At 44.1% G+C, this 27,810-nt stretch overlaps 1 protein-coding gene across 1 annotated transcript; it reads left to right on the top strand.

Annotated features, from left to right (window-relative positions):
• LOC149974314 (cdc42 effector protein 4-like) lies at nucleotides 1-27,810 on the top strand. Its single transcript, XM_090212046.1, has 2 exons — nucleotides 1-152; nucleotides 23,071-27,810. Exon 2 carries the CDS (start codon nucleotides 23,304-23,306, stop codon nucleotides 24,324-24,326), a length of 1,023 nt encoding a protein of 340 aa, XP_090068172.1. The 5' UTR covers nucleotides 1-152; nucleotides 23,071-23,303; the 3' UTR covers nucleotides 24,327-27,810.

Raw genomic sequence — 27,810 nt, 5'->3', positions numbered from 1 at the left:
GCAGGAGGTGGGAGAGGTGGTGCTCAGAGAAAGGAGTGGGAAGGACTGTTTTGTGCGCCACTGCACTACAAACTTGACGGACGTACATGAGGACAGCGCACCGATAACTTATCTTGTTGCTGGGCTGGTGGGAAATTCATAACACTTTGGAGGTGAAGTACTCAGATTTAAAAACTATTTTTAACGATATTTGATTCTGTGAAAGGATGAGATCCATTGTCCTTTAACAGCGGTTGTGTCCTCTCTACTAACGTGACATGTAATCCTTCTCTGTTCAAGAGCACAATTGTGAAATTCAACTTTCTCTTATCTAATTGGAATTTTGTTAACCTCCCTGTCAGGAAGTGAAAGTAGCATTATAATTGTGGATCTATTTGTATGGTTTGAACTGCTGAACAGCTTGAATACTGATTTTTCTGTTTATTTTTTACACTTTTCATATTTTATTATTGAGGATCATAACATCTTTCATTTTACTTTCAAATAGGTTCACTGTTGAATCGGAGAACAACGTTGGTAGATTATACTTTTTCCTTTTACATTTCATTTGAATGTCAAATATGTTTGCGGGAAATCCCAGCGACTTGCAGCTTGTTCAGTTTGACTGGCTGGTTCGTTTATGGGAGACGGTAGTCCATTGTGCGTTAACTATGAACCAACCACACAGGCTAGGATTCCCCCTTTTCTCTTTATCAATGTCTGTAACTCCACCCACCGCAGAGTATGTTCAAAATATATTATCATCTCGGTTAGTTTTGATAAGACCCCCATCAGTACAACAATTGAACCTCACCTTGGGTGATCTGGTTGTCTGAAAGTTGTTTTCTGCCACTTTAAATTAATGACCTACAGGATTAATGTATGTGTTGCGTAGGCCCAGCTTTGTTACTTCTATAGTACAGTAGCGTGTGCTGGCTGCATTCATTGAAGCGGGAGATATGTGACTAGCAGGCCCAGGTGCAACATTGCTCAGCATGTTGTTTACAAGGCGTTTTGAAGTCTTGGATGGACAGATCTGTGAGAAGATCAAAGTAATGTGAGGTACTTGATTCCTCCTTTTTTATTGTATGAACTTTATTTGAGCATAAGAGGATATGGAGAGGCTTAAATGTTTATTTGAGATGATGAAGTAGTTTATTTTGAGTGAAAAAAAACATTAATACTCCAAATGACTAGTTTGTTAATATTGTAGACGGAATGTCCTGTAGGACTTGGCTATATGCTTGGCTTAATCTGAAAATGGACGATGTGGTATAGTGCATCACTGATCCATTAGTATGACCGGTTACACAAAAATTACTCTACGTGGGGAAACGATGAGCATCATCATCTGATGCCATTTTGAACACGATTAGAAATGTACAAAAAGCGAAACAAACTAGCCTGGAGTCGTTCTGAGTTGATGCTTGTGTTTATTATTCAAAGTTTTCCCTGAGTGTCTCTCTCCTCTTCCACAGCCAAAATGCATGTTTTTCCAGTTCATTATATGTGCCCTGAGGCAACTTGGCCCCCCTCTTGTTCCTCAGTGGATGGGTATCACATCAGCTGAGTGATTTCGATTAGCCCTGATGGATAATTACAGGAACTGGTATTGCGTTGTGTTTGAGTCATCATGTACTGTAAGTATTTAGGGGAATTATCAGCTGTAAACAGTATCAGCCATAACATAGCCCCCACTTGACCACGTATTTTCTCAATACAAGTTCAATAAGTATGCATCTACGCCTCCCTTCTCGTAGCAACTGTTATTCTAAACAAAAGTATTGAGACGTGTTGACAAATGAGCTGGGTTTTGGTGTTGGGTTGCACTGCTTTATTTGAAGCTGTGTGATTGATGGTGTCTGGGTCTCTTGGTAACCCCTCTCTACTCAGCTGTACTGGATTCTAAGGTCAGTGTTTGGCATTTAGCAGACAACCTCACCCCATGACACCTGGAGAGGAGATGCGCAAGAATGGGGAACTGAAAGTGATGCAGTGTGGGTGTTCTAGCTCATGGACAGACAGACCGACGCTGAACTAGAGGAGCTGTGTGCCTGTCCTGTCCTCGCAGGCTTTCTAGCTGAGCTTTAGGGAGAGTGACACTGCATTGATGTTCACACTTCTCTCTCCCGTTCTCTTTATATCACTCTCTACTAACCAACCCTAACCTACTATCGATCTCTTCCTCCCCTGCTCTCCTCTTACAATTTGGTGTGCTGTTTTGACAGTTGGCACACACTGCAGACCCCTCCTCAACTCTGCCTCAAAAGTCTCTCTGGGTCTCCCAGTGATCGTTCCATCCCAATCTATTGTGTGTCTATTAGTGTGTGTCATCTCTCCCGGAGTCTAGCTGCTTTATAGCTGCATGGGACCTGCTGCCCACTGGTCTGTGTTGTGAAGGCTGAGGCTCCTGCACAGTAAAGGGGCTCAGCTGGCTACCTGCCCAGTTCTGCTCTGCACTTCTCTGAGGTCATGCTTTCCCTACAGTCTGCACCACTGGAGAATGAGGGAGGGAGGATTCAGACGCATTGACCACGGCTGCTTTTCATAAAACCGCTGACTTCAGGTGTCTTTCAGTCAAATTCTGTACATTTTCTTGAGTTGCCAAACAAATTCCCCAGTGATCTCACTGTGAGTCAACGAGTTCAGTGGAAGTTGCATTGTCCTCAAAGTGATTCTTAGGGCTGTAGACCGATACTATTGGCCCATAAGACCAATTTGAGTAATGATTTTTTTTTGTGTGCACTTGTTTGTGTAGCCTACTTGTGTTTTATTGATTCATGTTTTGGTCAAACATATCTGTTTGGGCTTCTTGTGGTCAATTTGCAGTCTACAAATAATTTGTCATTATGTTCCGGCACGGGGCTGAATCTAGTTGATGATCCCTGTCCTAGGGTAAGATGGGAATACCCCTGCTATAGGCCCTGCTAGTGTGTGCACAAGTTCTTGTGGTTGATAACAGGTTACTCGTCTTGGTTATATTCCCTCCTGTTGATCTTGGACAGTACTGGAGTCCCAGACCAGGGATATTGTGTCTTGCACAGTTACAGGAACTACCTTTCTCCTGAAAGGGAAGCAGATGCCTTTGAACTTCGATGTCTTGTCGAGGGCACATAACCGTTGAACCCTTTTCCACATTGAAGTAAGAAACCGTTTAACTTGAAAATGGACGTCTTTGTACTTTTGGGGTGTTTGAACTTTACCTGTTTGAACTGAATTTTTATGGGCCTTAGCCATCTTCACCTGCTGCTACTTGAATGAGTATGAAATGTTTCTGAAATTGCAAGGTGCCTCATTTCTAAACCATGTGCCAGTTTTAACACAAGTTGGCATTTATAAAAATGTAACTCAACTTGAGAATGTGCTCACCTCCCTGCAGACTTTAGACCATGCGTACGCACATCTGCGAGTTGCTGCAATATTGCAAGTAAGTATCTTGTGCAAATGGGGGAAATTATGAAAAGCATCCATAATAATTAACAGGGAAAGGTATTAACAAGAATGCAACAATTTGCTGTTTACTGAGAAGAGAACAAACAATTACACATAGGAATCTTATAATTAGACATACAAATAATTTTCTAGTGTAATTGCATTTTGTATTTTATTTGCCTGCCCTACAATGTTTCAGAATTCGCGCTCAGTCCATCATATTTCGGTTTGGGGAGAAAAGTCCGCTGAATGTTTGAATTCAATTTTTTTTTTTGTCATGGACAAGTCCACAACAATTTGCCATTGTTTTCTCTTTCAGAAATTGACCATCCTTTTCCAGGTGCAGCTAAAGATTAAAACATTCTGCTAATACAGTAAATAGACCCGTAGCTTATTCAAACTATTTAACAGTATGGGTAGGTCACAGTATTGCTGGGAGATAGGAGCGCGACATCGTTGCCTATTTAATCTTAGAGCCTAAACAAAAGCAGGACATATAAACACAATCTGTTGATAAACTAAATATTGAACAACGATCCTTCTTTTGCATGCTGTGGCCTAGTGCCAATAGTTCCAAATTATACAGCAAATAAAGGGCATTATTGTCACCATAAGGTGACTGAGTTTCCCGGGCAGAGTTTTAATGCTCGTTCACTCATGCAGTTTTACGGCAGGTCTGATGTATAACGGGAAACATGCGTATTTATGGCGTGAGTCTTTTACAAATGTATTTACTGTAATGGACCCTGTCAACTGAGATTGTAGTTAGCTAGCTAACCCTTGGGAAAAAGGCAACCACATTCCAGCTCTTGTCGTCACTAGGCTGTAATCCTATGACCCTCCTCTGAGCTACTTACAGGGTTCTCCTGTGGCTCTGTAGCTCTAGTGCAGTGGGTTACTACAAGTGGCAATTTAGTCAACAAAAATATTGGTAATGTCCGAATACCCATACTTCCGTTCTAAATAGGCCATTTGATTATGCGGAAAAGGAAAGTGTAATAAATGCGATATTTAGACATTTTAAAGTATATAGTTGATTTTCTAACTAGTTTAGGTTCTCCTTAATAAAATGACTGCGTTTTGCATCGTAGGTTACATCTTTGAAAACGGAAGTATTTTTTTGGATGGGGGGGGGATTTCTGTTTTCTCACTGAAAAGTGTTTCTTGTTCTCTTGGCCTTCGTCAGCGCTTTTAAAGTAAATACTAAACCATTTGTTTTTATTTCTGAATGTGACGGGACTGGGGCTGCAGCTGCGTTATTCATTGCCATGTTAATCTTTTTACTTGAACATGGATTGTTTTAGTTTACAAACTAAAACAATCTCGGGGCTCCTGAGTGACGCAGAGGTCTAAGGCACTGCATCTCAGTGCTAGAGGCGTCACTACAGATACCCTGGTTCGAACCACTTCAAAGTGGACTCGACATTTTTATTTTATTTTTTAAAAGATTCAGTGATCAGCACAATTTTAATATTAGCAGCACAATTTAAAATGAGCAGTACAGATGCGAAGTACAGTTCTGTACAGCAGTGGGAAGGATGCGCTGAACTTGTACATCCTACATCAGCTGGTGAGCTGCGGGGGAGCAAGCAATGAGGCACATCGCGCAGGCAACTCTTGCTTTCCCGTAGCTAACCAGTCACCAGCCTTCTAGTTTAGGAGCCACATTTAGTTGCAAAACATTCTCTAGTTAACTACCCTTGGTTAAGAAACAGAAGCTGCTTTACGAAATAAAAACAATAACAGCATTGAGTTTTTAAAGATAAAACCACAGTTTAGCTATGTTTTTTTTTCTTTCCCTTGAGTATAGAAAAATAGGCTGTCTTTGAATATGTAGTCTTGCTCAACTCTCCCACTTTCTCCACTGCATTGCATAGCCAGGTTCTGTAGCCAAGTCTATCCTTTTCGTCAGAGAAACGGCTTGATTCTAGCCCTTACCGTTCAGCATTTTTGTTCTTTCTATTGAGCATTTTGTTGGCAGGATTTTACATTGATAAAGCATATCATGGGCCATTTTAAGGTGAGGCTACTCGCGGACCGGACCGTAAACCATTTGTTCAGGCTACACCATGTTCAGTTATCTTACTTCATTAGCTAGCTATGGCTAACAACCTTGGGCAAGTTCAGCAGGACGCAACTTTTTTTAAACTTTCAAGTAGAACAAAATATGTTAAGGAATAATGTTGGCGCTATTCATAGATTTCTATCTGCAACGTTTGAGACTGTCTTGCAACTGAACGTGGCCCTGGTAACATTACCAGTAGCTTATATGCAAACATTTGGTGGCACAGAAAGGAAAAGGGATAGCAAACAATTTATTGAAAAATGCATCTTGCCACTACAATAAACATTATCTTACTGGGTAAATAACTTAGTTATTAGTTCATGGGGACCCAGTGACTCCGACTTGAGCACCTGGACCACAGAATTCAAGGACTCTGACTTCAACCATGGACTCATGACTCGGACGTGGACTCGTGCACAGGGGACTTGGGACTTGATTCGGACTCTAGGTTTAGTGACTTGACTACATCACTGGGCGAAACAGTCATTAGCTCCCGTTCTACTTTTGGACAGCAATGTGGCTGAGGCGTCTGTCAACATTGTTAACAATTGTGTGACTGAAGTGCAAACCATTCTACTTTGCCAATACTTGTGTCTGTTCTGTATTTAATGTACAATGTCTATGTAGGCTGAATTTACATGGCAAGATAATTCTTATGTTTGTCATATTTCTGCGGTTGGGAAGAGAATAGGATGTCATGCAGAAAGATGTTGGTAGAACAAGGCTATGTATGGAAGTCAGTGATGTTATGTTGACTATAGGTTCATGATGCAATACAAATGTGATGACTAAAATGGCCCACTGTTTGTCATTTTGACAACCGCACTAAAATCATTATTCAAATGTGACCTAATGATATTTTAGTCAAAACGACGTTGACTGTTACGGTGACCGTATTACCGCCACGAATCATGGCGGCAGTCAAATTCCACGTGACCGTTTTAGTCACTGTAATTGGGCTCCTTCAAGCTCTGATGCTGCTGATGGTCTTTTACTAGCCTACCAAACTTGCTAACTGCCTGGTACTCCACACTATTGTCCCTCTAATCACTCTGACATCAATGCAAATGTATTTAAAAATTGAATCAAACACTTCATGGAAGCCCATGAGGTCATGTTGCGCCACATTTCTGTAGACTGTGAAATTGCGTGCAAGGTTTTGATGGAATCTATTAGAAAGCGGAAGATCCCCATCTGCTTTCTATTGGCTAGGCCTACTATAATTATTTCTCAACTTTCTTAATATTAAGCACATTGCTTATATTTACAACAGGAGTATAGCCTACTTGGCTGGCATTAAAATGAACCATGGGAAAAGCATCCTCCATTCGCTATATAAATGCATAGATGACATGTATCCCCCCTGCTCCTTTCTTGAGACCGGTGCAGGATGTGGTCCATTGTAAATCAAAACTAATTTCACACGTGTATATGAAAAGACAAGATTAAATCAAGAATAGTCTCATGAGTGACAATATTAGCCTATCACTTGTGAATGATACATTATCACTTGTGAATGATACATTATCACTTGTGAATGATACATTATCACTTGTGAATGATACATTATCACCTGTGAATGATACATTATCACTTGTGAATGATACATTATCACTTGTGAATGATACATTATCACTTGTGAATGATTCCCAGCTTGTGTAGTAAGGCAAAAAACAGCGTATGCCTTTTTTGGAGACTTTTTCTAATCATAGTCACACAACTCATGTAACTATCCCCATAGGCCTATATGTTTTAATACGGTTTGTATCACAACTAAAGTGGCCAAATTACCAAATAAAAACAAGCACAATCTGCTTTACAAGGGGTGTAGAGCCTAACTGTTTTTTAGGGGGCATTAAGGCCACATAAAGGGGATGCCTCCGGGAAATTCGAGGCATTATCAAGTACTTGTCAAATTGTAAATGAGAGACTGATGAAGTGTGTGCAAACTGTGCAAAAAAACAACAAAGCAGAGCTCATGTCTTTCATGCAACTTATTTCAAGTTATTGATCATATTATGCAGCCTTAGAATGTATTAAAAATCAGAACTAAAGTGTCATAAATAACTCTAAATGAAGCATAATAATAATAACCTGTTTCTTTTGTTAACCGCTCGACACACTCCCTCAAATCGACTGGAGAAAATATCCTTTCTATTTTGTTCAGCTAGGTTCTGTTGTTCTGTTGTATTCTTCATACTAAACTGCTCAAAAAAATAAAGGGAACACTAAAAGAATACATCCTAGATCTGAATGAATGAAATATTCTTATTAAATACTTTTTTCTTTACACAGTTGAATGTGCTGACACCAAAATCACACAAATTATCAATGGAAATGAAATGTATCAACCCAAAATTAAAGTGGAAAACCACACTACAGGCTGATCCAACTTTGATGTAATGTCCTTAAAACAAGTCAAAATGAGGCTCAGTAGTGTGTGTTGCCTCCACGTGCCTGTATGACCTCCCTACAACGCCTGGGCATGCTCCTGATGAGGTGGCGGATGGTCTCCTGAGGGATCTCCTCCCAGACCTGGACTAAAGCATCCGCCAACTCCTGGACAGTCTGGTGCAACGTGGCATTGGTGGATGGAGCGAGACATGATGCCCCAGATGTGCTCAATTGGATTCAGGTCTGGAGAACGGGCAGGCCCGTCCATAGCATCAATGCCTTGCTCTTGCAGGAACTGCTGACACACTCCAGCCACATGAGGTCTAGCATTGTCTTGCATTAGGAGGAACCCAGGCCAACTGCACCAGCAGTTGGCCTGGGGGGTCTGAGGATCTCATCTCAAGGGGTCTGAGGATCTCATCTCAGTACCTAATGGCAGTCAGGCTACCTCTGGCGAGCACATGGAGGGCTGTGCGGCCCCCCAAAGAAATGCCACCCCACACCATGACTGACCCACCGCCAAACCGGTCATGCTGGAGGATGTTGCAGGCAGCAGAACGTTCTCCACGGCTTCTCCAGACTCTGTCACGTCTGTCACATGTGCTCAGTGTGAACCTGCTTTCATCTGTGAAGAGCGCAGGGCGCCAGTGGCGAATTTGCCAATCTTGGTGTTCTCTGGCAAATGCCAAACGTCCTGCACGGTGTTGGGCTGTAAGCACAACCCCCACCTGTGGACATCGGGCCCTCGTACCACCCTCATGGAGTCTGGTTCTGACCGTTTGAGCAGACGCATGCACATTTGTGACCTGTTGGAGTTCATTTTGCAGGGCTCTGGCAGTGCTCCTCCTACTCCTCCTTGCACAAAGGCGGAGGTAGCGGTCCTGCTGCTGGGTTGTTGGCCTCCTCCACGTCTCCTGTACTGGCCTGTCTCCTGGTGGCGCCTCCATGCTCTGGACACTACGCTGACAGACACAGCAAACCTTCTTGCCACAGCTCGCATTGATGTTCCATCCTGGATGAGCTGCACTACCTGAGCCACTTGTGTGGGTTGTAGACTCCATCTTATGCTACCACTAGAGTGAAAGCACCGCCAGCATTCAAAAGTGACCAAAACATCAGCCAGGAAGCATAGGAAAGGAGAAGTGGTCTGTGGTCACCACCTGCAGAACCACTCCTTTATTGGGGGTGTCTTGCTAATTGCCTATAATTTCCACCTGTTGTCTATTCCATTTGCACAACAGCATGTGAAATGTATTGTCAATCAGTGTTGCTTCCTAAGTGGACAGTTTGAATTCACAGAGGTGTGATTGACTTGGAGTTACATTGTGTTGTTTAAGTGTTCCCTTTATTTTTTTGAGCAGTGTATAAGATAATGCCACATAATTCTAAGCAAATCTTGTCTGCTAAATGAACTAGTGTAGCCCACAGCCTTATGGCATTATGTTCTTCTGAAATAAAACATTTCTTCATATCATGCTTCTATAGACCTCTCCTTAAACGAATAATGGATTTAATGTGATGGTGTAGGCTATATTAAATGGATTGATTTAGATTTTTTTTATGTAGATGTTCCAAAGGTCTGCATCAGTGGCTTGTAGGCTGTGTGTGGAAGCCATGAGATGCAAAATGTGTTTGTTAATTAACGGTCAATTACCGTGAGACAGGCAGTTATTTGCTTGACAATCACCGACTGACAATTTTCATGGCTTCCACAGCCCTACTATGACTAAACAAAATGAACACTGGTTACAACCCCATCAAATGCTCTGGGCCTTGCCGTAAAGGACAGAGTTTAGCCAGGGATAGGTAGGATGATACTCAGAAGCTAGCTGGCTCTTAATGCTGTGTCGAGATGCACCTGATTTCTATACAGTGCATTCCAAAAACCCTACCTGCGTTTGGTTACGGTCAATGTAATTTGACAAGCATTTAGATACATTTCCAGCCAAACCGGCTATGTATGAATCTGTGGTTCAACACTACTCCGGGCTGCTGTATTCAGTTTCTGCTTGAAGATTGATTGTGATCTAATGGTTGTTGGACTACTGGTTATACTGTAGCACTTGACCATCAGCTATTTTACACACAGCTTCTACAGTACAGTTTTTAGCCTGAAGTCTAGGTTTGAATGAAGCTGTGAAATTTCTGATAATACTACCTTATTAGCATGTCCTGAGCTCAAAAGAAAAGACAAAAAGTTATAATTTTCCCAGGGTGAGTCACGTCCTGAGGCATCATTAGTAGTTTGTGGGACTGTCACTTGTCACAGTACAATACATTCCTTGCTTCACCATGAAATGACACAACTCGACACACCTGTCCTACTCTGCTCTACCCATTCACTGGAATCTGTCACCGAACACCTGACCCTCCCAACATGTTTTGAAACATTTGTCACAGCCACCCAGTGATTTGAGCATTCCAGCGAAGATCCACCTGAAAGGAGATGCATACCTACAGCTGGAGTCATGAAACCCAACCTCGACCGTACCTCACCAACACACTCTTGGGAAAGAGAACCCTGAGTCTTTATGCCATCTCATTTTTGTCTCCATAAATTGGCTCTATAGTCCAAAAATGGTTGACTTTGGTGGGGGGGACATCAGTGTCTCTTCAACCAAATTGAACAGTGTTTTAGAGTTGTGTTTGTGTTCTCACGGTCATTACAATATGTAATTGATGCAGCAGTGTTTACACTTTTTGTAGATTCCAAGTTGAATTGTCCCTCCTTATGGTGGGACTCGGTTGTCTGTGTCCTGATTTGATAAAAGGTCTCTATGGAGACGAGGTTAACCATTAACCCTGACCGGGTTAACTCCCTTCAACTCTGACACACCGCCACTGCTTTGACTGGCCTAGTAGCCGGGCAGCTGAGCAATAAAGTGTAGGCTAGACGCTAGAGGAGTCCTATGTATTCAAAACACACATTGTGCTGAGTAGTGTGCATCTGGTCTGTCCATCAGTGCAATGCTATGGTCTGTTCACAGTTCAGTGGTTCTCCATTGTTCCCTCTCATCGTTCTCTCCCTCCGTATGGGCTTAGAAACCGGAGGTGTCTCTCAAGCGTAGGCTTCAGCTGCTGAAAAGACAAAGGAATGCCGTCATCTCTCCCCAGTGGTCTCCTCTGTGCTAGCCTTGGACACTCCATTAGAGGGCTTATCCATCCCATGACTCCTAGACCACTGAGCCCCTAGGCCTGTCTATATAGGCAGGAGTAACACTACCCTGATGAATTAATATCTCTAATAGTCCTTTGTCTGTCAGCAGTATCCTTGTCATGCATTTCCTTTTTACTCTGTGTGAATATGAATAGAGGGTGTTCTGGGCTGGATTGGCCGGGTATGTCCACTGGGTTGGTTCTCAGGAGATGGCCGTGTGTGTGTGTGTCCTGTATGTGGAACCCTGTTAAGGTTTGGCTCCCGTCTCCCTTTACACTGGAAGCACTGCTTTGTTTCTTGTTGATCTGGGTCCATTGTGATCTGTGACTTTGTCGGTTCGTCAGTTCCACTGGCTTTGTGGTAGCCTATAGGGACAGACTGGGGCAGTGTTTGCGTGTGCTTGTTAGCCGTGAGAGAGCGTGTGTTTACATCTTAGTCTGACTGTGAAGAATCACTTCAAATCACCTTGCAATGCACCCCAAATAACTATTTTTATTTTTTATTTTTTTAAATGTATCCCCAATTTCGTGATATCCAATTGCGATCCAGTTAGGATCTTGTCTCATCGCTGCACCTCCCCAACGGGCTCGGGAGAGGTGAAGGTCGAGTCTTGCCTCCTCCGAAACATGACCCGCCAAACTGCACTCCTTAACACCCGCACGCTTAACCCTGGGATCAAACCCGGGTCTGTAGTGACGCCTCAAGCACTGCATTAGACTGCTGCACCTCTCGGGAAAGCCCAACTAGCTACTCATTATGTGATCAAGATTAGCGATTCTACCTCTCGCTTTGCTCAAACACAGTAACACTCAGTGCTGTGTGTGTATGCGTGCGCACTGTGCAAAGTCTTTATGACCCTTGACCTCCATATGGGGCTGTGTGAGTAAGGAGCTGTTGATGGACTGCGTTTAATGCACACACACACACACACACACACACACACACACACACACACACTCTTATAGCCTGCGGACTAGTGAACATACATGAAGACATTCTCCCAGGGCTCTACTGCATGTGGTCTCACTGTCGTCAAACAGATCATTTATAGTTTTCTAGGAAATCAGACCTGCTTGTTAGTTGAATGCCAAATCCACACAGAGAAAGATGGTGAGGATAGTTACAGTACAAGGAAACCGAATGAGACTGTGTGATAGGAGTGGTATGTGGGTAGAAGAGGGACTTGTCTGGCTGATCATGTGCTGCCCACTGATTTTGTGATTAAGTGCCACAGTGGCTCAAAGTATTTGTCTCTATCCATTAGATGTGACACTCGTGGCGTATTTCCAATGAGTATTTACCCCAGTGTTTTATCTATGTCTCACTGGGCCATGGCTCCGGCAGACCTGCTCTAACTTGGGGCAGAAGTAAGGCCACTGGTACTTTTCAGCTCTCAGCCATTGTTAAGTAGTTAACTGTCAACTTAAAGGAAAAACACTCAGACACTGAAATATTATTTAAGTTTGAATGTTTTTTTAATTTATTTTATAAATCGAGGCAGAGGTCAGAACAAACGGACGCCACAAGTTTTTAGTGTCTCACTCCTGATGGAAACACAACACTAGAGTGTACATTAAAGTAAAACACTGTTGTGGGGTAAGTCTTAATGGAAAACACCATCCGTCTGAGTATCTGTTCAGCAGGACCTGGCTGGACCAATGCCACTGGTTTGCATCACATTGATCATATTCCACTATCCTCCCCTGGAAAACGTGTCCTTTTACCCAGTCCTCCCCTGGCAAACGTGTCCTTTTACCCAGTCCTCCCCTGGCAAACGTGTCCTTTTACCCAGTCCTCCCCTGGCAAACGTGTCCTTTTACCCAGTCCTCCCCTGGCAAACGTGTCCTTTTACCCAGTCCTCCCCTGGCAAACGTGTCCTTTTACCCAGTCCTCCCCTGGCAAACGTGTCCTTTTACCCAGTCCTCCCCTGGCAAACGTGTCCTTTTACCCAGTCCTCCCCTGGCAAACGTGTCCTTTTACCCAGTCCTCCCCTGGCAAACGTGTCCTTTTACCCAGTCCTCCCCTGGCAAACGTGTCCTTTTACCCAGTCCTCCCCTGGCAAACGTGTCCTATTACCCAGTCCACCCCTGGCAAACGTGTCCTATTACCCAGTCCACCCCTGGCAAACGTGTCCTATTACCCAGTCCACCCCTGGCAAACGTGTCCTATTACCCAGTCCACCCCTGGCAAACGTGTCCTATTACCCAGTCCACCCCTGGCAAACGTGTCCTATTACCCAGTCCACCCCTGGCAAACGTGTCCTATTACCCAGTCCACCCCTGGCAAACGTGTCCTATTACCCAGTCCACCCCTGGCAAACGTGTCCTATTACCCAGTCCACCCCTGGCAAACGTGTCCTATTCCTCCATCCTCCCCTGGCAAACGTGTCCTATTACCCAGTCCTCCCCTGGCAAACGTGTCCTTTTACCCAGTCCTCCCCTGGCAAACGTGTCCTATTACCCAGTCCTCCCCTGGCAAACGTGTCCTATTACCCAGTCCACCCCTGGCAAATGTGTCCTATTCCTCCATCCTCCCCTGGCAAACGTGTCCTATTAACCAGTCCTCAACTGGCAAACGTGTCCTATTACCCAGTCCTCCCCTGGCAAACGTGTCCTATTACCCAGTCCTCCCCTGGCAAACGTGTCCTTTTACCCAGTCCTCCCCTGGCAAACGTGTCCTATTACCCAGTCCTCCCCTGGCAAACGTGTCCTATTACCCAGTCCACCCCTGGCAAATGTGTCCTATTCCTCCATCCTCCCCTGGCAAATGTCACATCCCTATCATCCAGCTGTCACTTTCCCAGGAGAAGGCTGTCTGGCGTGTGTGGGTGAGGCCGGTAACCCATCCCCATCTGCTGGGCCTGAACTGGGCATTCCTGCAAAGTTGCATGGAATAAAACGTGTGTGTGTGTGTGTGTGTGTACGTGCGCGCACACACAGTATGCCACTCAATTTAGTCAGGTTCAATTAAATCAACCCAACGATGTGTGTTATGGTGCTTTGTAGTGTTTGTGGCAGACTCTCACTCAGACCAGCCTATTTACTGATTTTTCAGCTTGTCAAACTGCTGTGAATCTGTATTATGGCTGTAGTAAAGAGATATCTGTGAGGCTGTCTGTGTTGTCTTTGGGGCCAGGTTTTGTTGACATCTGCTGGTGTTTTGAAAGAGCGCACCTTGCCGTTTTTTTTATTATCTCATTTTTGTAAGTGAGGGAGCGAGCTACTCAGTTGGAACTCCATGAGTTTCACTGTAACCGTGTGTTAATCAGCAGTAGCTGCTGCGTTGACTGGATTATGCACTGTACAACGCTGGTATCTGCTTATCTTTCTGGTGATTTGGCAACGAAAAAATCAGCTGCTGCTCCGCTCATTCTGGGGCACAGGCAGAGCAATCGAGCTGGCATGGGTGAGCACTCTGTGCGTGGCTCTCCCATTTGGATGGAGAGCCAATCAGTGTTCCATTGTCCAGTAACGTTGTAGTAATAACTTCACCTGAGTTTTGATGAAATGGCACATTGTCATGGTCTTTTTCCTACTACAAGGGAAACTGTAGCCCAATTCTCTCAGTAGTATGGGCATCTTTTCCAATCTAATAAAGTTTGGGTTCCAGTCTCTCCTTTTATGCAAAAAAGGTTCTATTTAAGGACCAATGTTCGTCCATAATGAAGCAGCTGTTACCCTGTTGAGTGAGTCCATCCCCCTGGTCTGTATCCTCTTAGCTGCTGCTTAGGCCTCTCTGACAGAGGGAGGGGTTCAGATCAAATCTACATTTTATACGTCACATGCTTGGTAAACACCAGGTGTGGACTAACAGTGAAATGCTTACGGGCCCTTCCCAACAATACAGAGAGAAAGAAAAATTAAGAAATAATAGAAAAGTGAAACGCGTACTATTAGATACACTTATTAATCTCTCACACACTCAATCCCCTTCTGTGCCCCTCTATGGGGATAATGACAGCAAGCGCTGCATGCAAGACTTGGAGGACAGTGTAAAAGCATGTGTTCATTAACTGTTGGCATGCATTCCTCCTGGGCAGGGGGGGGGGTAAAGTGGTAACATACCACACCCCTATTGTGTTTGTCTTTGGTGCCCCCGTCTGTCTTTCCTTTAGAAAAGTCCTTGTTACTCCACAAGGACAGGGTGGTATGCCTCCTATCCTGGCTGGCCTCCGGCCCTCTGTTGGCTTGGCCCTTAAGGCTTCCGCATGCTTTGGTTCGGCTGGCGCCTAGCCGCGAACGAGTGTGCTCGCATACTCCCTCGAAATACCTTCACTTGGAAAAAGTGTTGAATGACAAACGCTTCATTGAAGAATGAATTTGGCCGATGAACGGGCGTGGACTTCGACTCCGAAGTCTTCGACTTGCCTTGAGAAATAATTTGCGCACGAACAGCCAATAAAACCGTTGTTCAAGACCAAAACGTACCAAAATGTGGTCATAATATATGTTCTGGATGGGAAGCGTGCGACTCCTTTAGGAGGGAATGAGCGGTGGCGGCGTTTCTCACACAGGATGCTATTCATAGAGGTACAACGGAGGGGAATCCAGAGGGAACGCCTCAGGGGATCATCTTCTACAGAGGGAGATTTTGACAAGACTGCAACATCATGTTCATCATCCATTTGATTGCTGGTTATGGCTGAGATCACTTCACACACTGCCCACCCAGGTTTGAACCACACACTGTTTGTCCAACCATGCAAGAGTAGCAGGTTTCTAAAAGCAGTCAACTAGCGCAGCGGGGGGAGGCAGGCGGACTAGTAGTGAGTCTGTTTTTTTTGGAAGCCCCTAGCTGCTGACTGATGGCAGGATATGGAAAGATTAAAAACATCTCTCTCCTGCAGTCCGCCACAGGAACACGTGGCTGAAATGTGTTACATGAGATCAACAGTTAACGGTTAGCTAGCAGTGCAGTGGTGAGGATATAACAAGGGATGAACAACAATAAGCTAACCGCAAGTTACATGAGATGGATTTGAACTATGACACTGGGGGAAATGGATAGTGGGTAGGGTGTGTGTGCTGGAGAGGGGGCCACACAGAGTAGAGTAACACACTGCTGGCTAGTTGCTGGTTGAGGCACGCTGAAGTTATGTTCCCTTGTTGAACATGCTCCTGTGGGTTGTTTCTGTGTGCATGCGGCCCGTTAGGTGGGTTTAGACACACACTTCCTATAGTGTTCCTGCTGAGGTGTGTCTATTTACCCAGTCAGCTGTCCAGGCTTGCCTTGCAGAACTCTCTACATCACTTCACCATGCTGTCCACCAACCTCCTGTGTTAATCAGGTAGCCCACACAGACAGGGATAATGTTACTATACCGCTCTCATGCCGTCAGCCTGACCCCCATGCTATAGGCTAAAGTTGTTGAGTGTTTTGTATTTGCCACAGGCTATTGACCTTTTCAAGTGTTTTATTCTACAGGTCATCAGGGTCAGAATAGCCGCTGTTAAAGTTGTCAATTCTGAAGAAAAAAAAACTAGTGTAAACATTGCTCTAGTTCAGACTTTTCTCACTCGCTTCGACTTTAAACGCATTGAGTGAGCGTTGTTGTAAACAAGCTTAGCTGTGGCTTAGCTATGGACAAGCCCTACAGGGATTGACCCTAGTAATTATTTACACATTCTGTTTGCTGATAGTTAGTGATGCCTGAGTCAGTACGGACCAGGAGCTGACGACACCATTTCGCCATATAGGGAGGGATAGTTCTCTCGCTCTTTATTTCCATAGTTCTTTCTCTCTCATTAGTCATATGAAGGCTAGCCTCAGATAACATACCAACACATTTGGTTGTGAAGATAAACTAGAACAGGTTATGGTGACAATGACAAGTAACTACTCTGAGAACAATGGGACATTACGTAGACAGAACACTCTGTGTACATGTGACACTGTGCCCAGAATAACTATTGTTTACATGGCCATTGTCAGATTATACTTGATATGATATTGACATCATGCCTACGTTCATCGCCCTGAATTCACCATGTAAGAATACTGTTAGATATTTCCTGGAAACGTATCCAGGTCGCAATATTGGTCCAAAATTGTTTGGCTTAGATTCAATGGTTTGTATTTAAGTTACAGGAAGGTACAGGTCTATCCATCAAAACATGAAAAACAAGCAATATCAGGTCTACCTGTTATTACCCATCTAGGTTGGGTTACATGTCTGCTTCACTGCTGACCTACAGTAATGTCCTTAATGATGCAGTTCCATTTAGGAGTTACGCCAGTGTTTTATCCAAAAGGCCCAGACTTTTCTGTTTCCATCTAAGCGGGCCGACACCCAGTGTCTCACTTGGGCCAAAGCCAGGCCACGGATACTTTTCAGCTTTCATTTACTGAACAATGGCTTAACAACTGAACACCTTCTCACAAAGCAACTGTTTTGATGATTTACATTTTAGTCATTTAGCAGACACTCTTATCCAGAGCAACTTAGTGGATACTTTTATTTCTTTTTTATTCTCCAGTACTGGACCCCCGTGGGAATCGAACCCACAACCCTGACGTTGCCAGCGCCATGCTCTACCAACTGAGCCACACTGTGATTTTTAAGTGGAAAGGGGGGTACCTAGTCAGTTGCCCAGCTGAATGTAATTGAACTGAAATGTGTTTTCCGCATTTAACCCAATTATGCAGATGTTGTTGATTCTGCTCTTCACAAGTTCTCACACTGTCAGCCCTAGCTATAGACACACAATTTCCTTAGTTTAACATAAGGGTGTACAGAGCAGCATGTTGTGATATGTGTGGACCTGCAGGGCCCATTAAGGTCCCTGATGGCACCGGAGTTGTGAACTTGTTACCTTTGTTTTAATTAATTTGTCATTTTATTGATGGGCCGTAACAGCTTGCAGCAGCCCCATCCTCCTAATGACATTATCACCTCTATGGGTTGTTTCTCAAGGCAGGTCAGTGATGGGGAGGGATGGGGGTAGGGGAGATGAGGGATTTACCAGTTCAAGGTAAACAAAACAGGAATACTCTCATTGGTTAAATGGATTAGGCCCCTAGTAGTAAGAATGTGGCCTCAGTATTCCAAATTACCACAATTTTAAGTAAGTAGCCTTAAATGTTTTTGCCAAATCGACAGTAATGATCTCATGGGCTTGCGTGTACAAGGCATCGTCCAGATGTGATATTAACTAAACATGGGTAATGTAATATACCATGTCTAACATAATTACTGTGTTAGGCCATGAAATAGCTTACCTGAACATGGCTGACACATGTTGGGAGCATGTAGTATGAGCAATGGTTGTGGAACCCTAAAAGGAAACAACATTTTTGTTGTTGTTGATTGAGCAAGAATGTCATCTTTTTCTTATTAACAGCTAACAGCCTATAACAATGTTAACTAAAATGTGACTATGCCCCGTCAGAATTCAATATTTAACAGGGCATAAAGTATGTTACAGTGACTCTGCAGTTGCGTAAGATCCACTAACTGTTCACAATACACCAGCAGCGCCTTCCCTTCCGCCTCGTGAAAAAGTCATGTTCTCTCTCTTTCTGTTGAAAAATGTAAAGGGCCCAAAAATAGAAGTCGCAGCCCACAACTATGCTAGGTGTGCTTGTTTCTCTCCAAGGTGGTCCAGCTGTGAAAGGAGAGACGGAAGATTGACTTGATGACATTTCTTCTAAAGAGGGATAGTAATCGGTGCGGAACATGATTGGAACATGGTTGTTGGATTGTGGCCTAGCTGGTAAACCAGGAGGATTATCAGAGTAAGAGGTTGATTGTGTGTGATATAGAAGTTAATGGGGACGTTCCTGATTAGCAGCACAAGCTAAGCTGTACTGGGCTGGCCGCTTTACACGTCCACCGTAGTTCTAGGAACCAAGGAAAATATGGAGAGAAAAATATCCAAGTTAGCACAGTGTGGGTCGGGTTAGCCTTTTAGTATGAATGGGGCATTTGATGACGTCATCCTCTGTGTTGGTGCCCTGGCGCGAGGGCGACCATAACGATCTGTTAATCATTCATAGACCTTTCTGTCAGTTGAATCTGCTATCATGTGATGCTTTGAGTGCTTAAAGATGCACTATGCAGAAGTCACTCCGCCATTTCCTGGTTGCTAAAACTCGAATAGTTCGCATAATTTCAGTTTGTGACAAAATCAGATAGCCTAGTGTAGAGAATCATTGTACCATCTAAAACGCAGTGAAATATTTTCCATAGCCAAACATTTTGTTTCAGCTGTTTTGAAGCTGGTGTACAAAACCTAAACTAAAAGACGAAAAAATGACACTTAAGAACGGGAAGCATAGAAATGCTTTTTAGACTTTGCTTTCAAGTAGAATGATCGATCTATAACTCCCATTTCTATGTGAATTTGGTCGGGTGGCTCCAAAGTGTGTTACATAAAGTCACCATCGCTGGCTAATGCTTTGGCATGACGCTCAGATTCAAAACGCAGATTGAAAAAGAGCACACATTCCACTCATTCTCGTCTCCACCCAGTTTATCTAGTTACTGAAATGAATCTGGACACCATATTGGAAGTTGAACAAAGATTTGTGATGTCATATGTGTTTCTCTAAGTCTGGAGTGTAGCTAGCAGGGCCTGCTCCACTAGTCCAGCTCTGGGCAGCATTTGAAAGATTACTGAGATGGAATCCAGACCCCGGCTGTGTTTTTAGAACGTGTGGGTGTGGGGAGCAGCATATTTTGGGACATACAGCTTGGTTGTCGATTCCCAAGTGACTACTCTTACCCATCCATGCATGACGTACTAGGCAAAGAATCAAATTGCCTGGCTTTTGCTTTTTAGTAGTATTTTTATAGTTGTCTGGACTTTTCACTGCGTTGAAATGGTGCTCAAAGTTAACTGCCCAGCTTTGTCGCCCCTGGCCTGCAACGAAGGGGCTACAAATAGGCAATCCATTTGGAATGTTTTGAGCTTGATGTGGAATGTCTGTGGCTTCGTATAGCTTGCATGATTTATGTAAACTCATATTGAAAGGATGTAATTGAAGATGACAGTGCTGCCTGGAGTCTTCTCCTCTCCTTTTGTCATGCATGTGATAATGGGACCAAGTGGTAAAACTGTTGCGATAAGACACTGCTCCCGAACACACACGGGGGGGGGGGATTATGGGCCATTTCTTATAAGGACCCAAGGTGTGAGGTTCGGCCCTTTTGATATTTGAGGAGAACCGACTGATCTTTTATCCAGAGTATGAATATCTTCTAATGATGAATCACATCAAACGCATTCCATTGCCTCTAGTTTAGCAGTCCTATTGTGGTATTCTACCTCTTATTCCACTCTGAGCCCAACTGGTAGGGACTGAGGCATGGCATGCATCCCATATGACACCCTATTCCCTCTATAGTACTCTGCTTTTGACCAGAACCCATAAGGGATAGGATTCCATTTGAGACTGAGATGGTTCTATGGCAGGCAGCCATGAGTAAAAGGTGATGTCACCCTGGAGGGGATAAGGGCCACTATATGAGGCTTACGGGCAGGAAGTTAGCTAGCTGGGCAGCCAAGCAGTACTTGGCCTAAGGTCGCCATGGAGACATGGGCAGAGAACTAGTTAAGGGCAGGGAGGGACACATGAGGAGTCTTGACTGAAATCCAGGACAGGGCACTCTCTGTTGTCAATCCATGTTGCCAAGTCTCTCTAGTTGGCTGCTTCCTCCTGGCCTGGCAAACATGGGCATGGGCACTCTGTGTAGGCTATTACCAGGTAGTAAACTTAACTGCTGTTGCTGACAGTGACATATTGTCTATTGGGAGTCATTTCTTGCTTTTTCTTTTTCAGCCTTATTGAAAATGTCAACCTATTAAATCTTACACTACAATTGGCAAGCAATGTGTTGTTGTATTAAAGTGTTATGATTATATAAGTGGGTTGTCCTTTGCCTGCAGTGGTACACTACACAGCTAAGGTCATAGGCCTGCACATTAAATGAGACCGAGACGTTGACATGTGGAGGAGAAGCAGGCCGGCTGGAGGATTGCGTTCTCATGCATAGTGAGTTGTGTAATAATGTGTCTGGATAATAATGGGTAATGATGGATCACCCTGCAGTAATGTAAGCTAGGCCTACTTAAGAGACTCTTAGCCACAATAGCACACTGTGAGGTTTCACAATTGTGTCCCTTGAAAGCTGTCATGACCAAGCTAATTCGTTTGGTTGTTTTTGAAACAATTTGCGCTTTCATAATGGCTAAAGTGTTTCAGTTGTTGGTGAAGACTTAATAGTTTGTATTAAGTTTCTACTTTTGCAAACCTCTTGTGCAGTCATTCATGCTCAGTTTTTGTCTCCTTGCTCATATAGTTTTCATTGTGTTTGTCTAAATGGGAATTCTTTCTTGAGGGGGCTAAACCTCTACACCCTGAGTCCTAATGACTGAGGAACGATTATTGAATAAAAAGGTTCATCCATGGTAGGCAGACAAGAAGATAATTGAGTTGTCCTTAGGGATGTTCTGTCCTTTTGAAAGGCGAAGAACTGGGTTAACACGGCTATCAAAAAGCTGTCTGTTCTCTCTGCTGCTACAGTTGCCTTTTCAGTCGAATCGGCCCTTGTTGTCTTAGATGTAAAAGTTTGAAGGAGACACTGTTTTTGGAATATTGTTACCAGAGGCCCCATTCATCCAGAGGTATGAACACACGAGACCAGAGAGGAGGCCTGTGAAGTGTGTGTGCGCATGCATGCGCTCTGGTTTGAAAACACAAGAGAATGCTTGGATGGCGCCTAGCAGCCACACTTGAGACCGCTGACATCACCTAGGCCTACTCATTTGCCTAGTCGGCCCTATTGCAAGCTGTTGCCCTACTTGAGGGAAAAGACGAAAAGCCACCAACTTTGCTGATCTGTCCACTCACACCATTATGTTTTGGGATCGTGTCACCATTGAGCCAGCAATGAAACACTAAGACCGATTGGCCAGGGTAAGCAGATACTCCCCACCAGGTTCTGAAACGGCCCATATTGTCTGGCTTATTGAGTAATAGGCCGGGTTGCAGATCAAAGTATCTGCTGTGAAATCCAGAGCACTTAAGCAGTACATCTCCCAATGGCAGTGCTGTAGGCTTATCAGGGTCCCTGACTCTAATCACAATTTAAGTTCTGAACACAGTGATCAGTCACACCAGGCTTTCAGTAATGCAGGTCACCTTTGCCCATATGGACGATGTGGCGGTGGGAGTAAGCTTTAAACAACCTCTTAAAGGTGTCTGAACTGAGAGCCACACACGGGGGGAGAGAAAAAGCCAAGACCGAGTTCATCTGCCAGTGACAGAAGGGTGCGAGCAGAACAATAGTCAGTCGGTGACAGTCTGATCTGTTGCTCTAAATTAATCCAAGCTGCTGAAGAAATGATGTTCCTCTCCATTCCTTTTTCCATCCTGTCTTTATCCCTGGCAGCTGGAGCCACTGGGCTCTCAGTATCCTGGGATCATAGGGTCATGTAACAAAGGGAGGCATGCAGGGGCCCAAATGGGAACTGCAGCAGTGGAGCAGAGTACTGTATTGGCAGCGCGGACTTCAGACGACAGACAGCCGCCTCCTAAAAATTGAAAAGCCAAACTGATTAATATTCCGGCTGCCGCTTTTAAACAATATTTCAACATTTTTGGGAACTTGGAAGTGCCATTTTTAAGAAATCAAGTATGGTCATGAATACCAATGTATTACAATCAAGGACTTGTGTGTTTCCCCGTTTTTTAAACTTGGAAGGTTAACGAGTTTCAGTTAAGTGAGAAAGAAATGAACCACTCAACTGGAGGTTTTATTTAAAAGCCCCGGCCTGGCAACAAAAGTTTCCACATTTGAGGCACAGCGGCATAGATTAAGAAAGTTGTCTTGATTCTGTGCCTCAGATGCAATCAGCAGCGATTGGAAATAGTTGCTGTTTACTGTCATTTCCAGTTTGCTTCCAGTCCAAAGGAATAAATGACAAAGCCACTCTGTGTTAAGTTAGTTTCCATGTTCCCTGCCAACTTTGAGGATCTGAGTTGGTTTGCATAGGTCTTGTAATGTGGTTTTAATGTGTCCTCTCTTCTGTTATTCCCTTAGGTTGATTTTGTGGATTATCTGCACCAGACCTCAACATAGCTGTTTGCCAGACCACAATGGCTGTGTACTCCAGACACCTGGATTTCTCCTTGCCTTGACAATACAGTTTACAATTAAACGTGAGAAAGACACAAACATCTCATAATACTTAGCATCAACCAGGAGTTTCTTAGTTGAACTGTTTCTGTTCCTGTTGAGTATTATATCACTGAGTGACTTCATCAGACATCACCATGCCTATCCTCAAGCAGCTAACCTCGAACCAGTCCAAGCGTCGCTCCCGAGTCGACCTGACTGCAGAGATGATCAGCGCCCCTCTCGGGGACTTCAGACACACCATGCATGTGGGTCGTGGCGGAGATGCCTTTGGGGACACCTCATTCCTCAGTACCCGGTCTGGGGAGCCCCCTAAAGAACCAGCTCCAGAGGTGCAGCAGAGCTCCCCTGGACCTGTCCCCAAACCAGGCCTGCTGTCCCGAACCTTCAGGAGCAGTAAGCGCTCCCAGTCGGTGAACCGTGGCGAGAACGCGTTGGCTCCCCCTGGTGGCTCGCCAAACTTTGTGAAAAATGCCATCTCCCTGCCCTACCTCAACGACGAGGACGCGGGCAGGACGGGCGGTGGTCCCCCGATGCCCAAGAGCGTCTCCTCCAGCCCACTGAAGAAGCTGCCCGAGGTCGAAGGAATCAGAAAACCGGTCAACGGTGCCGCGGCCATGGACCTGGAGTTCGATGAGCGGAACTTCGGCGAACTGACTGACCTGCCACCGTCCCATCTTCGAGGTGGTGGGATGAAGCATGCGGAATCCATCATGTCGTTCCACATCGACCTGGGTCCCTCTATGCTGGGGGACATCCTCAGCGTCATGGAGAAGAAGGGCTGGGAGGAAGACGACCTAGGATACGAGGAGGGGAAGGGCAGCGAGGGCCGTGGGTCACCCCCCCTCAGTCCTCCCACCACGGAGGACAATGTTGAGGACCAGGTGGATCTACAGCCGCCAGTCAGGCCCCCACGCAGCACCTATCCACAGCAGAAAATCATGGCAGACCCCCCCTACACTCCTCCCAGGAACTACCACAGCCACCTGGACAGCTGCTCTTTTTCCTCTTCCGGCTCCGCCGCTCTTGAGGAGAAACCACTCCACCACCTGCAGGAGGGGGACACGGACAGCGCCAAGTACAGCTCTCCAGGTGTTGGGGGGGAGGATGACAAAGATTTCTCCTTTATGGACGAGGACGAAGATGAAATCAGGGTGTGAAACAGAACAGGGCTGTAACGCCACCGACACAGAACGTGATTTATAAAGACACCAGAACATGGTTTACGAGGACACGGATGGAGACTAGTATTCTTCATGAGTTTTGAAGCTAGTACAAGCCTGGGAGGGAAGGGTTGGTGCACCTACATTTTTACATATGGATCTATCCAGAGAATCTCTAATTGCACACCTTATTCTGCTTTACTTCCTGTATTAAGATTCAATCACTCACCATCTGTTACTGAGCCTTATTCACTCCAGTGTGTGTGTGTGTGTGTTCTACAGTTCATGGAAACAAAATGCCTGTCCTATGAGTCCTTTTACTCTAGCCATTACGGAATTCCACACACACACACACACACACACACACACACCGGGTATTGGTTTGAGGGTTTCCTTTTGTAGAAATACGATCTGTCATTATGATGATCTAATCCCACAGTTCCAATATGTCATCAGTGTGTTAATGCTTTAAGGGGGCACATCTCAAGGATCTCAACCCTCATATCCACTTATATCCAACATGAACATATCCCACCCACGCCCCCATTGTCTTTTCATCCAGAGGATTTCCCTTCCCTAACATTCCTTACAGTGCATTAATAAGGAAGGGAAAGCCAACCACCCAACCAGCGGTCACTGATTGTCACACTGATCGTCACATTCTTTAACAGCGGAAGTATGGAGGTTGACCGAGGGTCACTTTTGATCAAACGGCAGTCCTCCTCGAGGGAGGTGTGATGCGTTAGGTGGAGGCCGGGTCATATGATGTAATGGGATGAACGGTATGTTTCTCACACAGCTTTGGAGGGGGGAAATAAAATGAAGAACAGAAAAGTATCCCAGGGTTTAGCTAGCGTAGCCGCATAGCCTTGGGGCCTTGAATTAATTGTGTGTGTGTTGAGTGAAGTGAGAATCGTGAGATGCAGTTAAAATATTGGTTTGTTAATGTTCCGTTTTTTTTCCCGTTTTTTTTTTCCCTCTACGTTTATACATTGTATGCACATACATAATTGATAAGTTGGTCTTCTAGCAGGTTCTAAATCAATGTCACAACTTGGTGGTTCATTATTCTAACCATTAGTCAGCTTTAGTGTCAACTGTTCACTTACAATGGACCAGTTTTCTAAACACGCTCTATACAGACCCAGCACACTCTGATGTCATAAATGAGGCAAAAGTTTCATTTGTTAGAAACTACTTATTGGATGTGCCCCGTTTTAAGTCACCATCATTTTGATTTATAGGGAGCTTTGTTAAAGTTAGGCTTGGATGAACTAAAGATCTCCCAAATCCTCCCTAAGGTACTATCCAACCCAGTGAGCCAATTTAGGCCTTAGCTTTGGAGTTGTTTTGTTAGGCCATGAGTCCATGACACTTTGTTAGCTCAGATCAATGGACTCAGTAGAAACATAGAAACACACACAACACTGATCTGTCATATATCCCCTGCTAGCACTGCCAAGGTATAGCAAGATGGCTCACTCCCTAAAACACTATTGTACATAAAGAATCACTTTTATTTTATTTTCATGTACATTTTTCTTCTCTTTTTTGTTTTGCTTGACTTATTATTAAGGACAAATGTACATTTTGCGAAGAAAATTTGCCCTTTTTGTTGCCGCTATCATGTCCAGTAGCACTTTTTATTGTACATATGTTTTAGAAACTGATTTTTAAAAGACAATTTTACAGGAGCAGAGAAAGTGGTTGTGAACAAGCGTGGTGACCGTGCAGTAGTAGACTGTCATGTCTACAGATGTAGGATCTTAATTTGAGCCAGTTTGCTACAAATAATCCTGCAGCAACAGGAAATGGGAATTGCATTAGGAAATGTGGATTATAGTTCATCTACATTTTTGTAAGGGTTGAATCATTTTTCATAAGGGTAAATCAAGTCTGACATTTCAAAGTGGAAATTAAACTTCAAAGCCTTTTTAAACCTTGAATACACTACAACTTTTACATGTTCTGCAACAGGGTGATCTAATTAAGATACTATATCTGTATGTGGTCATCTCTTGCCCCACACATACCACAGGCTTGTAGGATCAGCAGGTTAGGAGCAAGAGGAGAGACGTCTGAAGGGAGGAGGATATAAGTAATAAGAGAACACTAGTGACAAGTGACTGTTACCCACCTCTCTCCATTGCGCCATGCAGGCCTGGGCTACTGTAGGAGAAGATTGAATCAACACCATCTGGCTTCGCTCCACCCTCTCATTCATAAACATATTTGGCTGATTGGTCGGTAACTGACCCAACGACTCATCCATTCATGAGTCACATGTCTGGGAAAGGACAGGTGCACCTGTTTAGTTTCTCCTACAGTTGTGCATCCCAAATGGCACCCTATTCCCTATATAGAGCACTACTTTTGACCAAGGCCCATATAGCAAATAGGGTTCCTTTTGAGATGCATGCAGTGTGACTAGGTCCCTACCCCTCACTCACATTCATTAATTTGGTCAGATTATGATCTCATCTGTTATGGTAAAACAGGAAGTACCTGCTCAATCCTTCCTGGATCCCTGAGTAATCTATTGCCTTTATGCCTGTGAAAGGAAATTATATTTGTGACACTGGGGGAGCACTGTTCTTGTTTCCTGTTATGGCGTTGGTTGGGCGAGGGAGGGGGGGCACACATTATCCTATGGTGTTGAAGTGAGGGTAGGGACAATTCCAGGATGTGACATCACTCAGCCATGCGTTCATGCTATGTATGTCAGTTCCATGTGTACATGTCTGTATTAAAGAGATCAGTCAAGTTCATTGATTTAAAATGACCAGATGTAAATGTGCCAATTATGTAATAGTCAACCTTTTTGACATTTTGATTTTTGAATGACACATTTACAGGCTACAGCAGTATAGGCTACTTACGATAATTCTCAGGCCTCTCGCGCTGTTAATTTGTAAATGGGTCAAATTTGGGATTGCTTTGTTATTTGAAACTCTGTTGCTTGTTCCATTTGTTGTAGAATTTGTCCATGGAAAGTGGGTTGAGCTGCTGTAATCTCTTATCTGTTCTTACCCAATATGGGGATATTTTCATCTGTCAAAACACTCCTTCCTATTCACCACCATGTTATTTGCTGCTGATGAGAAGTAGTTAAATACTAATTGTATCATCTATGACAAATGGTGACTATTGCTATGTTTCGTTATAGGCATTATGGCATAGTGACGCTAATGTAAGAGCCATCAGAAGGTAACGTGGCTTTCAACTGCAAGCGGATTTCAGTGTCCTGGCCTGATGCCTGTGGTAAAAAGGGGAAAGGATTGTTCTTTTTCAGTCTCAGCTGTAGAATGTTACATTTTATTTTCCTTCTGTGGCTACAGTTTTTATGCCAAGTATGTGCTATTTTTCTTCTTTCTCTCGTTCTACTGTATATTAATATATATTTACCTCCCTCACTCTTCCTCTTCTGAAATAACAGCTATATTTTTCAATAAAAAGAGAAAGCTGGTAATCTTTACCAGGA

The sequence above is a fragment of the Oncorhynchus mykiss genome, chromosome 20 (genome assembly GCF_057628025.1).
Source record: "Oncorhynchus mykiss isolate SJ-2025 chromosome 20, ASM5762802v1, whole genome shotgun sequence".
Classification (NCBI taxonomy): domain Eukaryota; kingdom Metazoa; phylum Chordata; class Actinopteri; order Salmoniformes; family Salmonidae; genus Oncorhynchus; species Oncorhynchus mykiss.
The sequence above is the reverse complement of the archived record's forward strand: the minus strand, read 5'-3'. Positions and strand labels throughout refer to the sequence as shown.

Bases quoted from the DNA above. Each gene is read 5' to 3' on its own strand.
- LOC149974314 (XM_090212046.1), top strand. From the start codon at position 23,304: ATGCCTATCCTCAAGCAGCTAACCTCGAACCAGTCCAAGCGTCGCTCC.